Source organism: Aspergillus ruber (assembly GCF_000600275.1).
Source record: "Aspergillus ruber CBS 135680 unplaced genomic scaffold scaffold00004, whole genome shotgun sequence".
Taxonomy (NCBI): Eukaryota; Fungi; Ascomycota; class Eurotiomycetes; order Eurotiales; family Aspergillaceae; genus Aspergillus; species Aspergillus ruber.
In genome coordinates this window covers 211,188-224,820 of record NW_024467300.1, presented here as the reverse complement: position 1 = coordinate 224,820, position 13,633 = coordinate 211,188, and the positions used below count along the sequence as shown (strand labels likewise).

The 13,633-nt window shown below is 49.3% G+C and overlaps 4 protein-coding genes across 4 annotated transcripts; 2 read left to right on the top strand and 2 right to left on the bottom strand.

Moving 5' to 3' along the window:
* Positions 1–194: 194 nt before the first annotated feature.
* znfA (putative C2H2 finger domain protein) lies at positions 195–2,359 on the top strand (the record flags this gene model as incomplete). The annotated part of the gene is made up of 2 exons (XM_040783762.1): positions 195–688; positions 739–2,359. 2 exons carry the CDS (start codon positions 195–197, stop codon positions 2,357–2,359), a joined length of 2,115 nt encoding a protein of 704 aa, XP_040641599.1.
* Positions 2,360–2,689: 330 nt separating this feature from the next.
* EURHEDRAFT_512997 (putative acyl-CoA thioester hydrolase) lies at positions 2,690–4,083 on the bottom strand (the record flags this gene model as incomplete). The annotated part of the gene is made up of 3 exons (XM_040786116.1): positions 2,690–3,270; positions 3,322–3,800; positions 3,857–4,083. The coding sequence occupies 3 exons, from the start codon at positions 4,081–4,083 to the stop codon at positions 2,690–2,692; spliced, it is 1,287 nt and encodes a 428-aa protein (XP_040641598.1).
* A 708-nt stretch (positions 4,084–4,791) lies between these two features.
* EURHEDRAFT_409206 (L-lactate dehydrogenase) lies at positions 4,792–6,667 on the top strand. Its single transcript, XM_040781026.1, has 4 exons — positions 4,792–5,145; positions 5,205–5,256; positions 5,311–6,359; positions 6,408–6,667. Exons 1-4 carry the CDS (start codon positions 5,034–5,036, stop codon positions 6,452–6,454), a joined length of 1,260 nt encoding a protein of 419 aa, XP_040641597.1. The 5' UTR covers positions 4,792–5,033; the 3' UTR covers positions 6,455–6,667.
* Positions 6,464–8,433, bottom strand: EURHEDRAFT_409205 (pepsin-like aspartic protease). Its single transcript, XM_040781025.1, has one exon. The coding sequence runs from the start codon at positions 8,153–8,155 to the stop codon at positions 6,674–6,676; it is 1,482 nt and encodes a 493-aa protein (XP_040641596.1). The 5' UTR covers positions 8,156–8,433; the 3' UTR covers positions 6,464–6,673.
* Between the last annotated feature and the right edge of the window lie 5,200 nt (positions 8,434–13,633).

The following is a 13,633-nucleotide window of genomic DNA, read 5'->3' as shown; positions in this document are numbered from 1 at the left end:
TTTTTTTACTTCACTCGGTCTGTCTAACTCTAGCTATCGGAAGCGGGCTTCTGCAGTATCGAGGCGGAGAGTTGACGACCATTCATCCATCATAACCGCTCATACTTTGATCCTGAGATTGCTGGTTTCACTCCGATTCCCTGTCGCTCCTTTTATTTGTTTTTTCCCCCGTGCGACAAGTGTTCTTTCCTAGTATGGGATTCCCGCACTTGTCGCCACCCGCCATCAGTATCCACGACGTGAATGGTGGCTATGACCAACCACGTGTGATCGACCGATTCAGCCAAAGCTTGCCAACCTACCCTTTTCCCTCTTCAAGTCCTATGTCAATTCCTTCCAAGTCAATGTCCAACTTTGCTCCACCACCTTTGCCTCCACCGTCGCGCCTCGCGGATTTGGAGGACGGACACGATACCGGCTGGATGCATGCCAACTCGCAGGGTTCCATGTCAACAAAAAAGCTTGCCCCTATCAGCCCCAGCTCCAGCTTATTTAGTGGTCATCTCCATCATCGACGACCAGAGGCATCTGCGCACAGTGACCCCATGATGTTGGATGATTTAGAGGGCCGCCAAGGTCGTGTGCCTGTTCCCAGAAGTCCCGAGGCTCAGATCAGAATTGAACCACCACCACCGATGGACGACGGATTTCGCAATTCTGTGGCCACTCTCCCTGGGCCTTCCTCCATGTAAGTTTACTGAAACGGTAACTATATGAGTAGCCAACTGACAAAATCAGTCTGCAAGGCGAACGCGACTTTTCTCGCAGGAACATGAAAGATGCGTCAGATAGTTATGACCAACATCTTCTATCCAAGATTGGGAAACCGCTCTCGCCACCCCAATCCATCAACGAGGGACGAATGACTTCCACGTTGACTATTCCGTCTCGTACTTTTGGCGGTTTACCCTCTCCCGGAGGCTCGGATGGTTCGATGCTCGATGTGAAATGGCAACACAGTCCTATCTCCGCAGGAGGAATTTCGCCAGGTACCAAGGTTGGTTGGAACTATCTGGATTGCCGGAGTCCGAGTGTGGAAAGCAGTGCACCTTCGTCAGCCGTGGAACACGATCATGCCGGCTATTCTTATCGACGCCGTGGCGGCAGAGCGACACCAGATACCCTAAGCCTTCCCAGTCGATCCAACCGGGGAAGTTACGACGAAAGAGCGTTTTCGGATGTGGAGGGAGACTATGACGATTCGTTACCACCGCGACTGTTCCAAGTTCGGGAAGCTACACCACCGTATTTGGACCACATGAGATCCGGCACGAAACGACGAGCATCCAGCCCGCCCCGTGAAATGATTGCCGATCATCGAGGCTCGCTTCATGTGACGACCAGCAACGGTGACCTTTCTCAGCGTCGAACGAGTGGACATCCATTTGGGAATAACCTGTCGGTTAGCAGCACCTATACTCCAAGCCACAGCAGTCATTCAGCGGCATCTTCGATAAGTTACCGCACTTCCGGATCGTATTCGTCAACAGGGCTTTCCGTAGGCGCTAGCAGTATGACGAGCGTTTCTCCATACGACCGTCCTTCCCCTGGTGGCCTTTCGCCTGGGCTCTCGCCCAACTCCGATTTGGATTCGCTGCACGACAAGTCGATTATGAACCCCAGCTCTCCTGGTGCTCTTCCCGGGCCGGCTGTGATGCGCCCTGCGACTTCAGACACATTGCAACCATCCGGCACCGCCCCACCAAGGAAAGTATCTTTGCAGAACACGCTGACCGTGCCCAAACTCGGTGGTCCCAAGGTGGGAGGACTGTACATCTGCGATTGCTGTCCAAAGAAGCCGAAAAAGTTCGACAATCCAGACGAACTACGGGCCCACGAGATGGAGAAGCAGTATTCATGTCAATACTGCAACAACCGGTTTAAGAACAAAAATGAAGCAGAACGACACCAAAACTCGCTCCACCTCCGTCGCCATTCCTGGTCCTGTGCCGCACTTTCGAATTACCAAGCCGCTTTCCATCCCTCTGGGACAACGGCATCGTCGTCGTCTTCGTCGTCTTCACAATCAAACAATAACAGCTCTTCATCGTCTCACGATATTTGCGGCTACTGTGGTCAGGAATTCCCCAACTTGCCACAGCCCGATTGGGATCGTCGCTTCGAGCACTTGACTGCAGTACACAAATTTGGCGAGTGCAACAACGCAAAGAAGTTCTTCCGTGCGGATCACTTCCGCCAGCATCTGAAGCATAGCCATGCAGGAACTAGCGGAAAATGGACGAACATCCTGGAGAATGCGTGCATGAAGGAGGAAGCGCCTCCTGAGAAGAAGAACGCCAGTGAAGAAGGCAAGGCAGGGAATTCAGAATCAAAAGCATCGACTTCCAGTGAATGCTGACAATAATTCAACATAAATATGCAAAAGAAACATATGCAAGTTATGACACGACATGATATTTTTTGGTTCCGTCTCGGGTCGGGTCTGTTGTCTGGCTTTGTTGGGGGATGGAAAAGGAGTCTGGGTAGAGGCGGCTTTCTCGTTTTTTGGCAAATTTTCGTGTTTGATCTACTGTTTTGATTACTATACTTTCTTGGAGTTGGTTGGCTATTTGGATATAGGTAGGATGGACATGTTGGGATAGGATAGGATAGCATGATTGGGCATATATGTACATAGCATTTCCTACACCTGGTATACAAACGCTTTTTATACAAACACTCTGGCAGCTTACTCCGTAACACTATCCTTGATAACCCTAAGCGCATTATACTTGGACCCAGGCAGGATAGCAGCCGCATTCTGCGCACGTCTTCTCGCATCCGTCCAGATCATAAACTCCCCATACTCCTTCGGCATAACCTGCACATCGCGGTCCACCAGGAAGGTGTAATGGAACATGCCTGTGCTCTTCTTCGTCCCGTGCTCGACGTCCCGGACCTTCGAGTCCACTCTCACTTGCACCTTGGTGTACTTCCCGCCGTCACCGCCGGCGTCTTCCTCTCTCAGCCCTGTCGCAGGTGCGTCATACGGCTCTGTATACGATACCGTCGCCCTCAAGTACAGCACACTACCCACAGGAACTGGATTCTCAAAGGTACTTGGATCGAGCGCTAAGAAGTTAGGACGAGTATGGCTGAAAGATGCGGCGCAGCAGAAGGCCAGCTCAAAGGTGTGTTTTAGCAAAAAGCCGCCGAAGATCATGAAGCTGTGGCGGTTGCGGTCTTGAGGCTGCATGATCATGGCGCTAGTTAGGACGGTAGAGGACATGAAGGAGGTGTTTTCGGGGCGTTTGGTGGGACTTTGGGGATCTAAGCCCACGTTAGTATGGTGTGGGATGAATGGGGTGTGTGAGGGGGTACCTCTGTAGGAAACCTCTTGTTTCCACATGGAGTGGATGAGGTTTGATTCTTCGTCATCAGGTGCCTTTTCGAGGAGACTCCGCGTGCGGAGAGCCTTCTTGGCCTTATAATTCTCCTCGCCCTTCCTAAACAACCCTTTCTCTTCTTCTGTCTCTAGCACCAACGGCGCAACGTTGACCGGCTTCTTCGTGACGGGGTCAAGTGACACCATCGTAAACGCGCAAGTAATCAACACATCATCCGGCTTGACGCTCTGCCCTTCCGGCGGGACCTTGGCAACCTGCAGGGAGATCTCCATACTCGATCTTCCTGTAGCGTAGGTGACCTGTCCGCTAAGCTCGAGGTCACAAATCTCCATCAGCGGATGCTCAATAGTGATACGGTCGACAGCCGCGGTGACGGTTGTCACATTGTCGCCGGTATGGCGGTAGGCGATAATACCAGCCAGAGCATCGAGGTCCATAAGCAACGACCCCAGTCTACACCTCATCAGCACTTGCTTCGTATATCAATACAGATCCAAGAACAGAACTACCGAATATGCCCCGTAGCATTCAAATAACTGTCCAACAACCACTTATCCTGCGCCACCGGCAACACAACACTATAATGACTATCGCTCATCCTCTTCGGTGTCGTGTCTACCTTTGCCGCCGTCGGGCTCACATCCTTCGGACCTGTGGCGGCGGCGGCGGCGGCGCGCGCTTCCTCGCGGGATCTGGTGAGTGCTTCGATCCAAGGTGTTTTTACGCGAGAGGGCATGCGCGTGGGACGTTGGGGGGTTGCGGAGGATGCGACGTCGTGGGTGGGTGGTGTTGTGGTGAAGGTGCGGAGTGATGATGTTGCTGTTGCTTGTATGCGGGTTGTTGGCCGCGCGAGAGCGGCGGCGGTGCGTTTGCCCAGGAGCATTTTAGTTATTTTGGTATTTCAGTGAGATGGAGTATGTACAGAGCAAGAAGAGTGAGTTAAAGAAGAAGTTAATTGAGCGAAGCTGGTTGGTCCCGATAGTAATCCGGGAACCCGGTCCGGGGTGTCGGGGGGATTGGGTTTTCCCGCTCCGGGAGGAATCGGGTCGGTAGTATAGGCGGTAGTACATAATTATGGTATCAGGTATAGGGCAGAGAATGGTAGATTGAACTGAGTTCTAATTAACAGTATATATGTAACAAGTAATGTTGTACTTTGTAGACAGACTGCAGTGCAGAATGCTGAGCAGATCGATGACATCATAGGGTAGAAGTACATCCCTGCAACGATCATATCAAGTGAATAAGATTATTTAGAGTATGCGCCTGTGTACATAACGAAATACCTTTATTTGTACTAACCAGTTGCAACGAGATATACTGCGACCTTAGTACTTCAAATGCAACTATCAGTCCACGTCCTCTTGAGATGTTCCGGATACCGGTCAGTCCACCAGGATACCAACATCCGCGACACCATCCTTCACCATCCGTTTCCCGTCTCGCCCGAGAACATTTTCCGTTAACTCCAAGGTGCGCGTACATATGCCTGCATGTCGAGGGGAAGCGTTGATGCTTAGAAATGATAGGAGTGCCGGGTTAGGGCTAGCTCTCGCCCGAGAGCGCGTCAAGATGAAGTCATCGATAAGATGGACTATATAAATCCTACAACTTCAGACATGCAGGAAATAAAGGCAGGCATTGACAACGATACAAGACAGACGAATACACAGATAGAAAAGAAGAATGGACGCGAACAACCCCAACATCGAGAAGCGATCAACCCCCCAGTGGGCGTTGTATCAGCGCGAGAACTTCTGGAAGGTCAACGATGGACATGTTCCTCCGTTTAACACACGTACGCTTCTACATTTTCCATTTGTGCTTGGAGCCAGGGCAATGACCGACGAATAACAGACCCCATCAAACTCGAACAACGAGCCCGCGAACGCCTCACCGAGTCCGGCTGGTACGTCCCCACGATCTAAATTCATCAATTGTACACCATACTAATAAGGACAAGGTTCTACGCCTCCTCCAACGCTGGCATGTCCAATACACACCTCGCCAACCGCCAAGCCTTTTACCGTCACCGCATAATCCCCAACCAACTCGTCGACACGAACAACCGCGACACAACCACCGAGATCTTCGGCCACAAGGTCTCTGCACCCATTGGCTTCGCACCAATCGGTATCAACAAGATTTATAATCCACTGGCAGAGTTACCTGTCGCCAAGGTCGCAGGAGAGCTGAATATCCCGTACTGTCTGTCGACGGCTGGGAGTACGGCGATTGAGAAAGTTGGCGAAGCGAACGAGAACGGGCCGCGGTTTTTCCAGTTGTACATGCCCCATGATGATGAATTGACACTGTCATTGCTGAAGCGTGCGTGGAAGAGTGGTTTCGATGCGGTCATGTTGACGACGGATACGTGGCAGCTTGGTTGGAGACACGATGATGTTGCGAGCTCCAATTACGCGTTCTACCGGGGCATCGGTGCGGATTTGGGCCTCACTGATCCCGTCTTCCAAAAACGGTGTCGCGAGGACGGTATTGATCCCGAGAAAGATGTTCTCGCGGCGTCGACAAAGTGGATTGATTCGATTTGGCACGGTCGTGCGTGGTCCTGGGAGAAGCTCCCGTGGTTGATTGAACAGTGGAAAAAGATCTCAGGAGGCCGCCCGTTCACTATCAAAGGCATCCAGTCCGTTAAAGACGCGAAGAAGTGTATCGAGTACGGCGTCGATGGGATTGTCGTGAGCAACCACGCAGGTCGGCAGGTTGACGGCGCAATCGCTAGTCTCGATGCGCTGGAAAATATCGCGAATGCGGTTGGCGACAAGTTGTATATCATGTTTGACTCTGGGGTGCGTGGCGCGAGTGATGTCGTCAAGGCACTTGCACTTGGTGCGAAGTTTGTGTTTGTGGGGAGACTTTGGGTTTGGGGATTGAGTATAATGGGTGAAGAGGGGGTGAGGCATGTCATGAAGAGCTTGTTGGCGGATTTGGATATTTTGATGGGTGTAGGTGGGTTTAATAAGGTTGAGGAGTTTGAGAAGGACATTTTGGGTAAGTACCCTTCTACTTGATGCGATGCTTGGATATTAATATTGGCAGAATCATACCCCAAGTCGTACAATCTGATCCCGGATAAGGTGCTGTAATCACCTGGATAATGAATGATGGACCTTCAATGTATATATTTTGATGATGTATATCCACTTGAGAAACGCGTTTGTCAGGTGCAAACGAAATAAACGAATGTATATAACATGTACGATGAATGTATGGGTATGCCCCTGTACAGATAAACGATAGTATAAAGACAATTGAAGAAAGAAAAGCATCCCCGTGTACCGGATGCAAACGAGAGGTGTTCGGGATTACACCCAGAACATGCAAGCCACCAGCAAAATCGGCCAACCGAAGCGTGGGGCTGTGGCCACAGCAGCAGAATCAGCATCTGTCAAGCTAGCAGCACTAGCCGACGAAGTACTGCTAGGAGCATCATCAGAACCAGACCCAGATGACGCGGCAGTCTCAGCCTCGCTACCTGCATCTGAACCCTCGACACTATCGGCTTCCTCCGCATCTTCCTCGGAAGTGACAACAGGCGCCGTCTCGCCCTTTTTACCACCGAGTCCGATGCGGTTGTTATCGTAGTCGAAGATAGAGTAGACATTCTTCAAAAAGACATCACCCACAAGCCACTCATCATCGCCAAAGGACTGGTACCCGACAATGGTGGAGACGCAGTTATCGCCGGCTTTCTGTCCAACGTAGTCTTTAGGGGAGATGTTATAGCTAACGCCCGAGAATGTGATGCGAATTTCAGCATCCGAGTCGCAGGGGAGAACAAAGTTTTTGCCGGACGATGTGGCACCAGGAATGAGGGAGTGGACCGCCTTAGCATCGTCAGGAGGAAGCATCATGTACGATGTGCCCGTGTCAAGTATGGCACCCTTTCCGGTGAAGTTACAGGCCTGGCCGTCGACGGTAACGTCGTCGACAGGGATTTCCCAGCGGTTGCTCGAGGAAATGGTGTCGGTGTAGGTGATGTTGCCGTCCAGCTTGGACTCATCGACACCGCCAAAGGTAACAGTTCCATCCTGGTCATCATCAGACCCCCGGGAGAGACTGAACCCGACAATGTTGGAACCCAGCATGTTCCCCTTTTGCACAAAGTCCATAAACGTGGGAGTCCCGAAACCAGTGTCATTCGACCGACTCAAGCCCAGCAGGCCATCCATTGGATACGACAGAAAATCATCCGACGCCTTTGATGCCAACCCAAAGGTCATGTTGACCGTCAAGTCCGCGATGGTGATAGTATCCCATCCAACGAGACCGTTCACCGTACCCGTCCCATACTGCACCGTCCACGCTGTATTCGTTATCTGCAGAGTATCCGAAGCATCCTCCCCAAAGCTATCATGCTGCTTGCAAGCTGTGCTCGAGCAGTCCGAGGAAAACACCCAGCTGTCACTTCCCCCTGTGTCCAGTAACATCCGCATCTTCTGCTTCTGCGAGCCGACCTGCACCACGGCAAAGTATGAAAAATCGTTTCCGTCTTGGTCGATGGCGGCGCTGTTGGATTGGGACGGGGGGTCGGATGTGACAACTTTGTAGTTGTTGTCGCGGCGGACAGGGAGTTTTTGGAGGTCGAGGGTTAGAGGGTTGGATGACCCCTGGGAGTCTGAGTCTTCCGAGTCATCTTGTTGGAGTTTCCATGGCATGAAGCGGCGACGGAGGCCTGACAGAAGAGAATTGCCGATGGAGACTTCCGTGTTGAGTTGGTAGGGGTAGAAGGCCGTGACGGAGGAGGAAAGGGAAGCGGCGGCGAGGAGGGATGTCGTGAGACGCATGGCGCTGGTATAACAAACAGTAATCTATGCACGACAATATATAGATTCAGCAAGGCATTGGGAACGAGGGATGAGCGACGAGAGCCAGAGGCCAGCCTCGTTATAACAGGCTCAGGACGTTTAATACAGGCGACTTGGGATAAATGATCGACAAACAACAAAAGAGAGAAAGAAAGAAATCAAACTGAAACACAGAAAAGCGAATGAGAGTGAGATGCAAAATAGCGAATAGAAGAAGGATTGAAACAGACAAATCGCAAAAGAAAGGAATATATACAGCTGCCTCCGTACAAAGAAAAGAGGGGATACTCCGATAATTATAGAGTTCGGTACTATGCACGGCACATCCAATAGAAGACTGCCAATGCGGTGGGGCTCCCCAGAGCAGTCAAGGCACCATTCCCGATCGGTGGAAACTGCGAAGATCTTTTTCACACCAAACCCAATTAGGCGGTTGGTGCAGTCCCCCTGAACACATGATGTCATTGACAGCTAGTCGGGGCCAAGTGCATAATTATCTAAATGCGTGAAATGAGTAGACTAGAATGGACATATAAATGGACTTATAAATCAGTACAAACAGGACGGGTGTATACAGATGGCATACGCAAACACTCCGAACGTACAGGTCAAACTCAGCGCATCGCTAGGTCTGGAACGCTGTTCTATGGCCAGAAGAACTGTGGTCCCTCTCGGCGGACTCATCATCTTGCAAGTTGCCACTCCCATTGGCCCCTCACAATTGATCTGTCCACTCATTTTTTGCCGCCGCTGTGGACCATGTTCGGTCTGTGCCTGGACCGTCACGTGCGCTTACTCATTCTCCAGCTACGACTGAGATACGGAGTCCAGAGTACAGGACCCCAATGGCAACACAATAGGTCAGATACACTTGGCGGATATCTAAAGCTGCGCCAACCAAGCGAGAGAGATTATATAGAGCACTAGAAGATGCACACTGGGATCAGGACGCCTAATAAGATCCTGAATATTAAGGCCGCGGGAACCACATTCTCCGAACTGGAAGAAGGTCGCTACAATGACCCTTGGTCCCCCACTCTAGAAGTGGTAGACGAACGTGAGGCCACCTGAGAACGTTCCATGGTGGCCTAGTCTTGCCTGGCGCCCTTGCGTTCTACCGGACTCCTCCTTTGAGTGCCAGTTTCGCCTAGCGAGATCACCAGGTCTACAACATGAAAGTAATTGTTCTTGCTCCGGCTGGCATGGTCTTCTCCCACCATCGCAGCCAGAAGGTGGGCTATATGACATTGTGTGAAGACCTATTCCGCGACATAAAAGAGACTGCCGTTGATTTTTGCGTTACGGTGGACATGGCCTGATACTGGAATTTTCAGTCGACAGTAGCAGACTGGCTAACAGCGGCCTTTGCACGCACAGAGCCTGTGGGCTGAGGTAGTTTGGTTTGCGAGCTCTTCCGCGTGTTTCTGAAATATGTAGTGCTGGCTATTATGCCATACGAAGCGACTAACTTACTCTTTGTATCATACGTATACAGAGATATGGTATCCATGTTCTTGGTCATAACCTGTACCTTCCACCTTCAAAACACCGCAGAAAAGGGGGCTCAGTGGCGAATTCGGGCACTGAGTTTCTCCCGGTGAACAATCGCCACCCTAAGTCCAGAGAAGCGCCTTTGGAAGGCGGCAACAGAGGAACATGAGGAAACTAGGGTCACAAAAAAGGCCGCAGACCTGTGGCTTTTTATGAAGAAGCCATGCTGTACCAGCAAATGCAAATACTGAGCGGTCCTGTTTTAGTGAGTGAGCCAACTGTTATAGCCTATTCAAAAGCCGGAAGACTTTGGCGAGAGACATAGTGAGTACTTGCATTTTGTGTTGCTGGCTGGAATATTGGATGGTCTAAAGTTTTCTTATTTTCTCTTCAGTCCAGCTAAATAGTTCTTACTATAATGTGCTTCTAGTGTTGGATCTCCTAATGACATGCCATTGTTGTTGCTGTTGAACATATGCAATACAACCATAGAAAGTGGAAAAAGGACTCCTATCTGCTCAGCCATTCTGATGTTCTTTAACAAATTCATTCTGTTTTTGTCTTCTTGCCGTAACTATATTCTACCTTAGCCAGATAGCATTATTTTATTCTTGCGTAATGGGGACCAAGTTCCTGACCAGTTCCAAACGACAGTGAATGGACAAGTCCACTTGCCGTTCACACAACGGCTACCTCAGCTAAGAGCTGCGGTGTCTGACAGATTTTAGCCCTATCACCCAACTTGGTTAGCATGCGTCGCATTCTGAAAGTTGGTAGCATTACCTATTCGTTGGGAGGACTCCAAGGCCCCAAGTTTTTCAGACATCCAGCTGTAGCAAAGACATACTAGCATGAATACAGATATCGGGTACGAAGTACATGGTGTTATAGAGTGAAGTGGCATGGCCGGGCCTGGAACTTACTACATGGTAATACCTGCCCTCTTGATTGATTCAACGAGTCTCCGCTTTCTGCCGCCGCATGTGACAAACTGGGAGCATTCCTTGCAGAATAATTCGGCATGTACAGAGTACTAGAAACATAGTTAAACAGTGCTGATGGTATGGTCTCTCCCTTTAGCAGCTGTCACTTGCGCATCCGAGTAGCCGGGTTCACGTTTCCTGAATCGTGGTGTCAACAGGATGGACCGGTAGATGTAATTAATCATTACCTTTAAAGCATGCTAGCACAAGCTACATTATAGGGCTCGGAACCTCATATATTACGCCGTCATATGACCAACGTGCCCGATATATCGAGACAATTGGACTTACTTGTCCAAATAGCTGGCAATTGTCACCGTGAACAGCTGGTCGGAAACCTAAATGGAACAATATCTCTTACTAAGGGGTACTACAGCTAGAACAGATTCGGATTTTAAAAGGGCAAAAAAAAAAAAAAAAAAAAAAAAAAAAAAAAAAAAGAAAAAAAGAAAGAAAGAAAGAAACCGTTTCCGAGCTCCAGTCAGTATGTTTCTAGTCATCGTATATAGTATGCCAGCTAATGTGAAAACTAAGAGCAGTAGTAATAACAATGACATGAGTCCACTACTAGAGATTTCTTGTATAGGGCTTCCCAAATCCAGGTGACTGAATGCGGGTATCAATTGTTGCTCTCCACAAAGCCTTCACTTCCATCTAAGGCGGACGTTAGGATTCTGTGTTCAATTTTCGCAGGCCTATGTGCCAATTGCCTTGCATATTGCTCCAGATAGTAAGTAATGCGCTGAAGGAACAAACTCATATGGAACTATCTAAGGCCGCGAATTCACATGAACAGACTCATAATAGACTATCACTGATATCAACATAAACTTCTCCAGTCGGTAGCGGCGACATAATGAAGCGAACTCCCCAGCCAGGTCATGGTGAGGTGTAGACCCGGTATGAAAGGAAACCCCCCCGTGGACAATATTAGCTGAGGGGTTCTGTCGAAGAACTGAAATTTCCTTTGAGATCGACCCTTTGGTGAGCCACTTCTATAGCTTCAATCAGGCTCAAGTTCGGTTCCCCCTAGATTAGGAAGGCAAGATCGTCCTTATAAGCTCAAACAGCTTTCATGATCTATCCACTAGAATGTGGCTTTCGTTTCGTTATGGCTGTCAGTGCAGTGGGCATGGAAGAATCAATGGAGAAAGAATTGAAACTTGTGGCTTCCCAACTGCTTTATCTTCCACACATTAGCACTCATCTGTCCGGCCACGCGACGAGGATATAGTGAAGGATTCGACTGTTTGCCCTCAAGCTTATAAAGTTTCAATTCTAAGAGCAAATAGATCTCGCGTCAGCTAAGACCGACAAAAAGCCGGATTCCAAAGTCTCGTCAACAGCCCCCCCCGCCTGTATCAGAGATTTGGTGAGTATTGAATATGAACTCCGTTGGTGATCGATAGCTTTGAACACTTTACTGTGGAGAGAACCGGTAATATTGCGAGTAATATAGTTTGCTTCTGTGTTGTATCGTGACACATTTGTGGCTTTGAACACATCGTACTTTATAGTAAATTCCACCAGAAAGTAGTTTGCTAGCCTGGTCAGAAACTGAATGATGAAAGCGTTGGCAATTGATTCAACACCAGCTTCGGAGAATCCCCCCTATTTCTGGCCGTTTTAGAGGACCTGTACTCTAGGACCAGAGTGATGAGATGCTTCCGCGGTGGTTTTTGCACATATCTGCAAAAGCTAGTCCGGCCGAAACAAACTCCAAGCCGGTAAAAGAGCACAACCATACCAATTTTTTCAACACCAATGATCTTACGGCCACTTTTTAGGAAGCCGTTCGTAAGCGGTATGCTTTGCTTTGCGTTTTATTTTGTCAGAAGTCGGAAATCATCGAACCGCCTTCATTGTATTGTTGGTCAAGGACGAGACTTATTCTTACCCTTTCACAATAGACCAAGCGCACCAAAGCCCCCAAGGATTATGTAATCTAGGACCTCTTCGAAATATGATACGCAATGGCCCTGAGGCAGCGCTATATCGGGTATCTGTACGTTGTCGGGCCGTAGCATATGAAATGTAGGGAGAAATGGTCAGTTATTAGGGTCGAGATTCACGATCGCCTTATCGGGCCGACTTGTTGCAGTAGAGGCACTCGTCGATGCAAAGCCGTAATTGGCCCGATGACTGGGTGTGTGGTTCGTTTGGAGACCGCACTTCCTGGCAGTCCAACCGTGGTATATAGCGGTATCGAAGCATATAGTATTGCCGTGACGATCGTGCTACCGGCCCTAAAGATCAAACTTGCAATGGTTAGCTTATGCAGGTATATCGAAAATCGGGGGTTCCATGGGTATCATACCAATAGTCATAACCTGTACTACAGATTGGTCGGACTTGATCACCACCTGTTGCGAAGGAGCTTCTGGGCCATCTTCCGCGTATGAGTTGAAGGTTATAGGAGACGCAGAGATGGCGGTGGAGTCAGGTGTTCGCACGCGATCCATCACGAGAACCTTGACGAATTAAATCCCACTGTGCCTAGCACACCCACCTGCGTGGTGTCGCTTTGCCTGATAGGGAGTAAGTCTTTGCTTATTCTCTTCATTTTAGGGTTGCTGTGATAACATACCTCGATACGTAGACAATAGACATTTTCTAAACCAACTCATATCCGCGTAAGGACCCTGTAATTTCAAGGCAACTACCTATCGATAAGAGCTATCATGGTTATGCACCCATGGTAAATTGACAATTCAACGCGGGCACCGAATCATTTGCAATACGTTTACATGTCTTGTGAACCTGTTCGAGACCATCAATCTCTCTATCCGAAAAATGAAATTTCATCCTCGATCCATTGGATGCAGTAACGGTAACTCACATTGTTCTGATTTGTGTCGAAGTCATATTTGGGTGAAGGGCAGTGCTGAGCTGTTTTTTGCTTGGTAGTCTTTTTTCGCCTCATGGAATTATATTCAAACTGCTCCGACCATAGTTAGGGGTGGTGATATAAACGACGCCATGC

Coding starts and splice junctions, on each gene's coding strand:
- EURHEDRAFT_409206 (XM_040781026.1), top strand. CDS start 5,034: ATGGACGCGAACAACCCCAACATCGAGAAGCGATCAACCCCCCAGTGG. Junction 5,146..5,204: donor TGTTCCTCCGTTTAACACAC/GTACGCTTCTAC, acceptor GACGAATAACAG/ACCCCATCAAACTCGAACAA. Junction 6,360..6,407: donor GTTTGAGAAGGACATTTTGG/GTAAGTACCCTT, acceptor TAATATTGGCAG/AATCATACCCCAAGTCGTAC.
- EURHEDRAFT_409205 (XM_040781025.1), bottom strand. CDS start 8,155: ATGCGTCTCACGACATCCCTCCTCGCCGCCGCTTCCCTTTCCTCCTCC.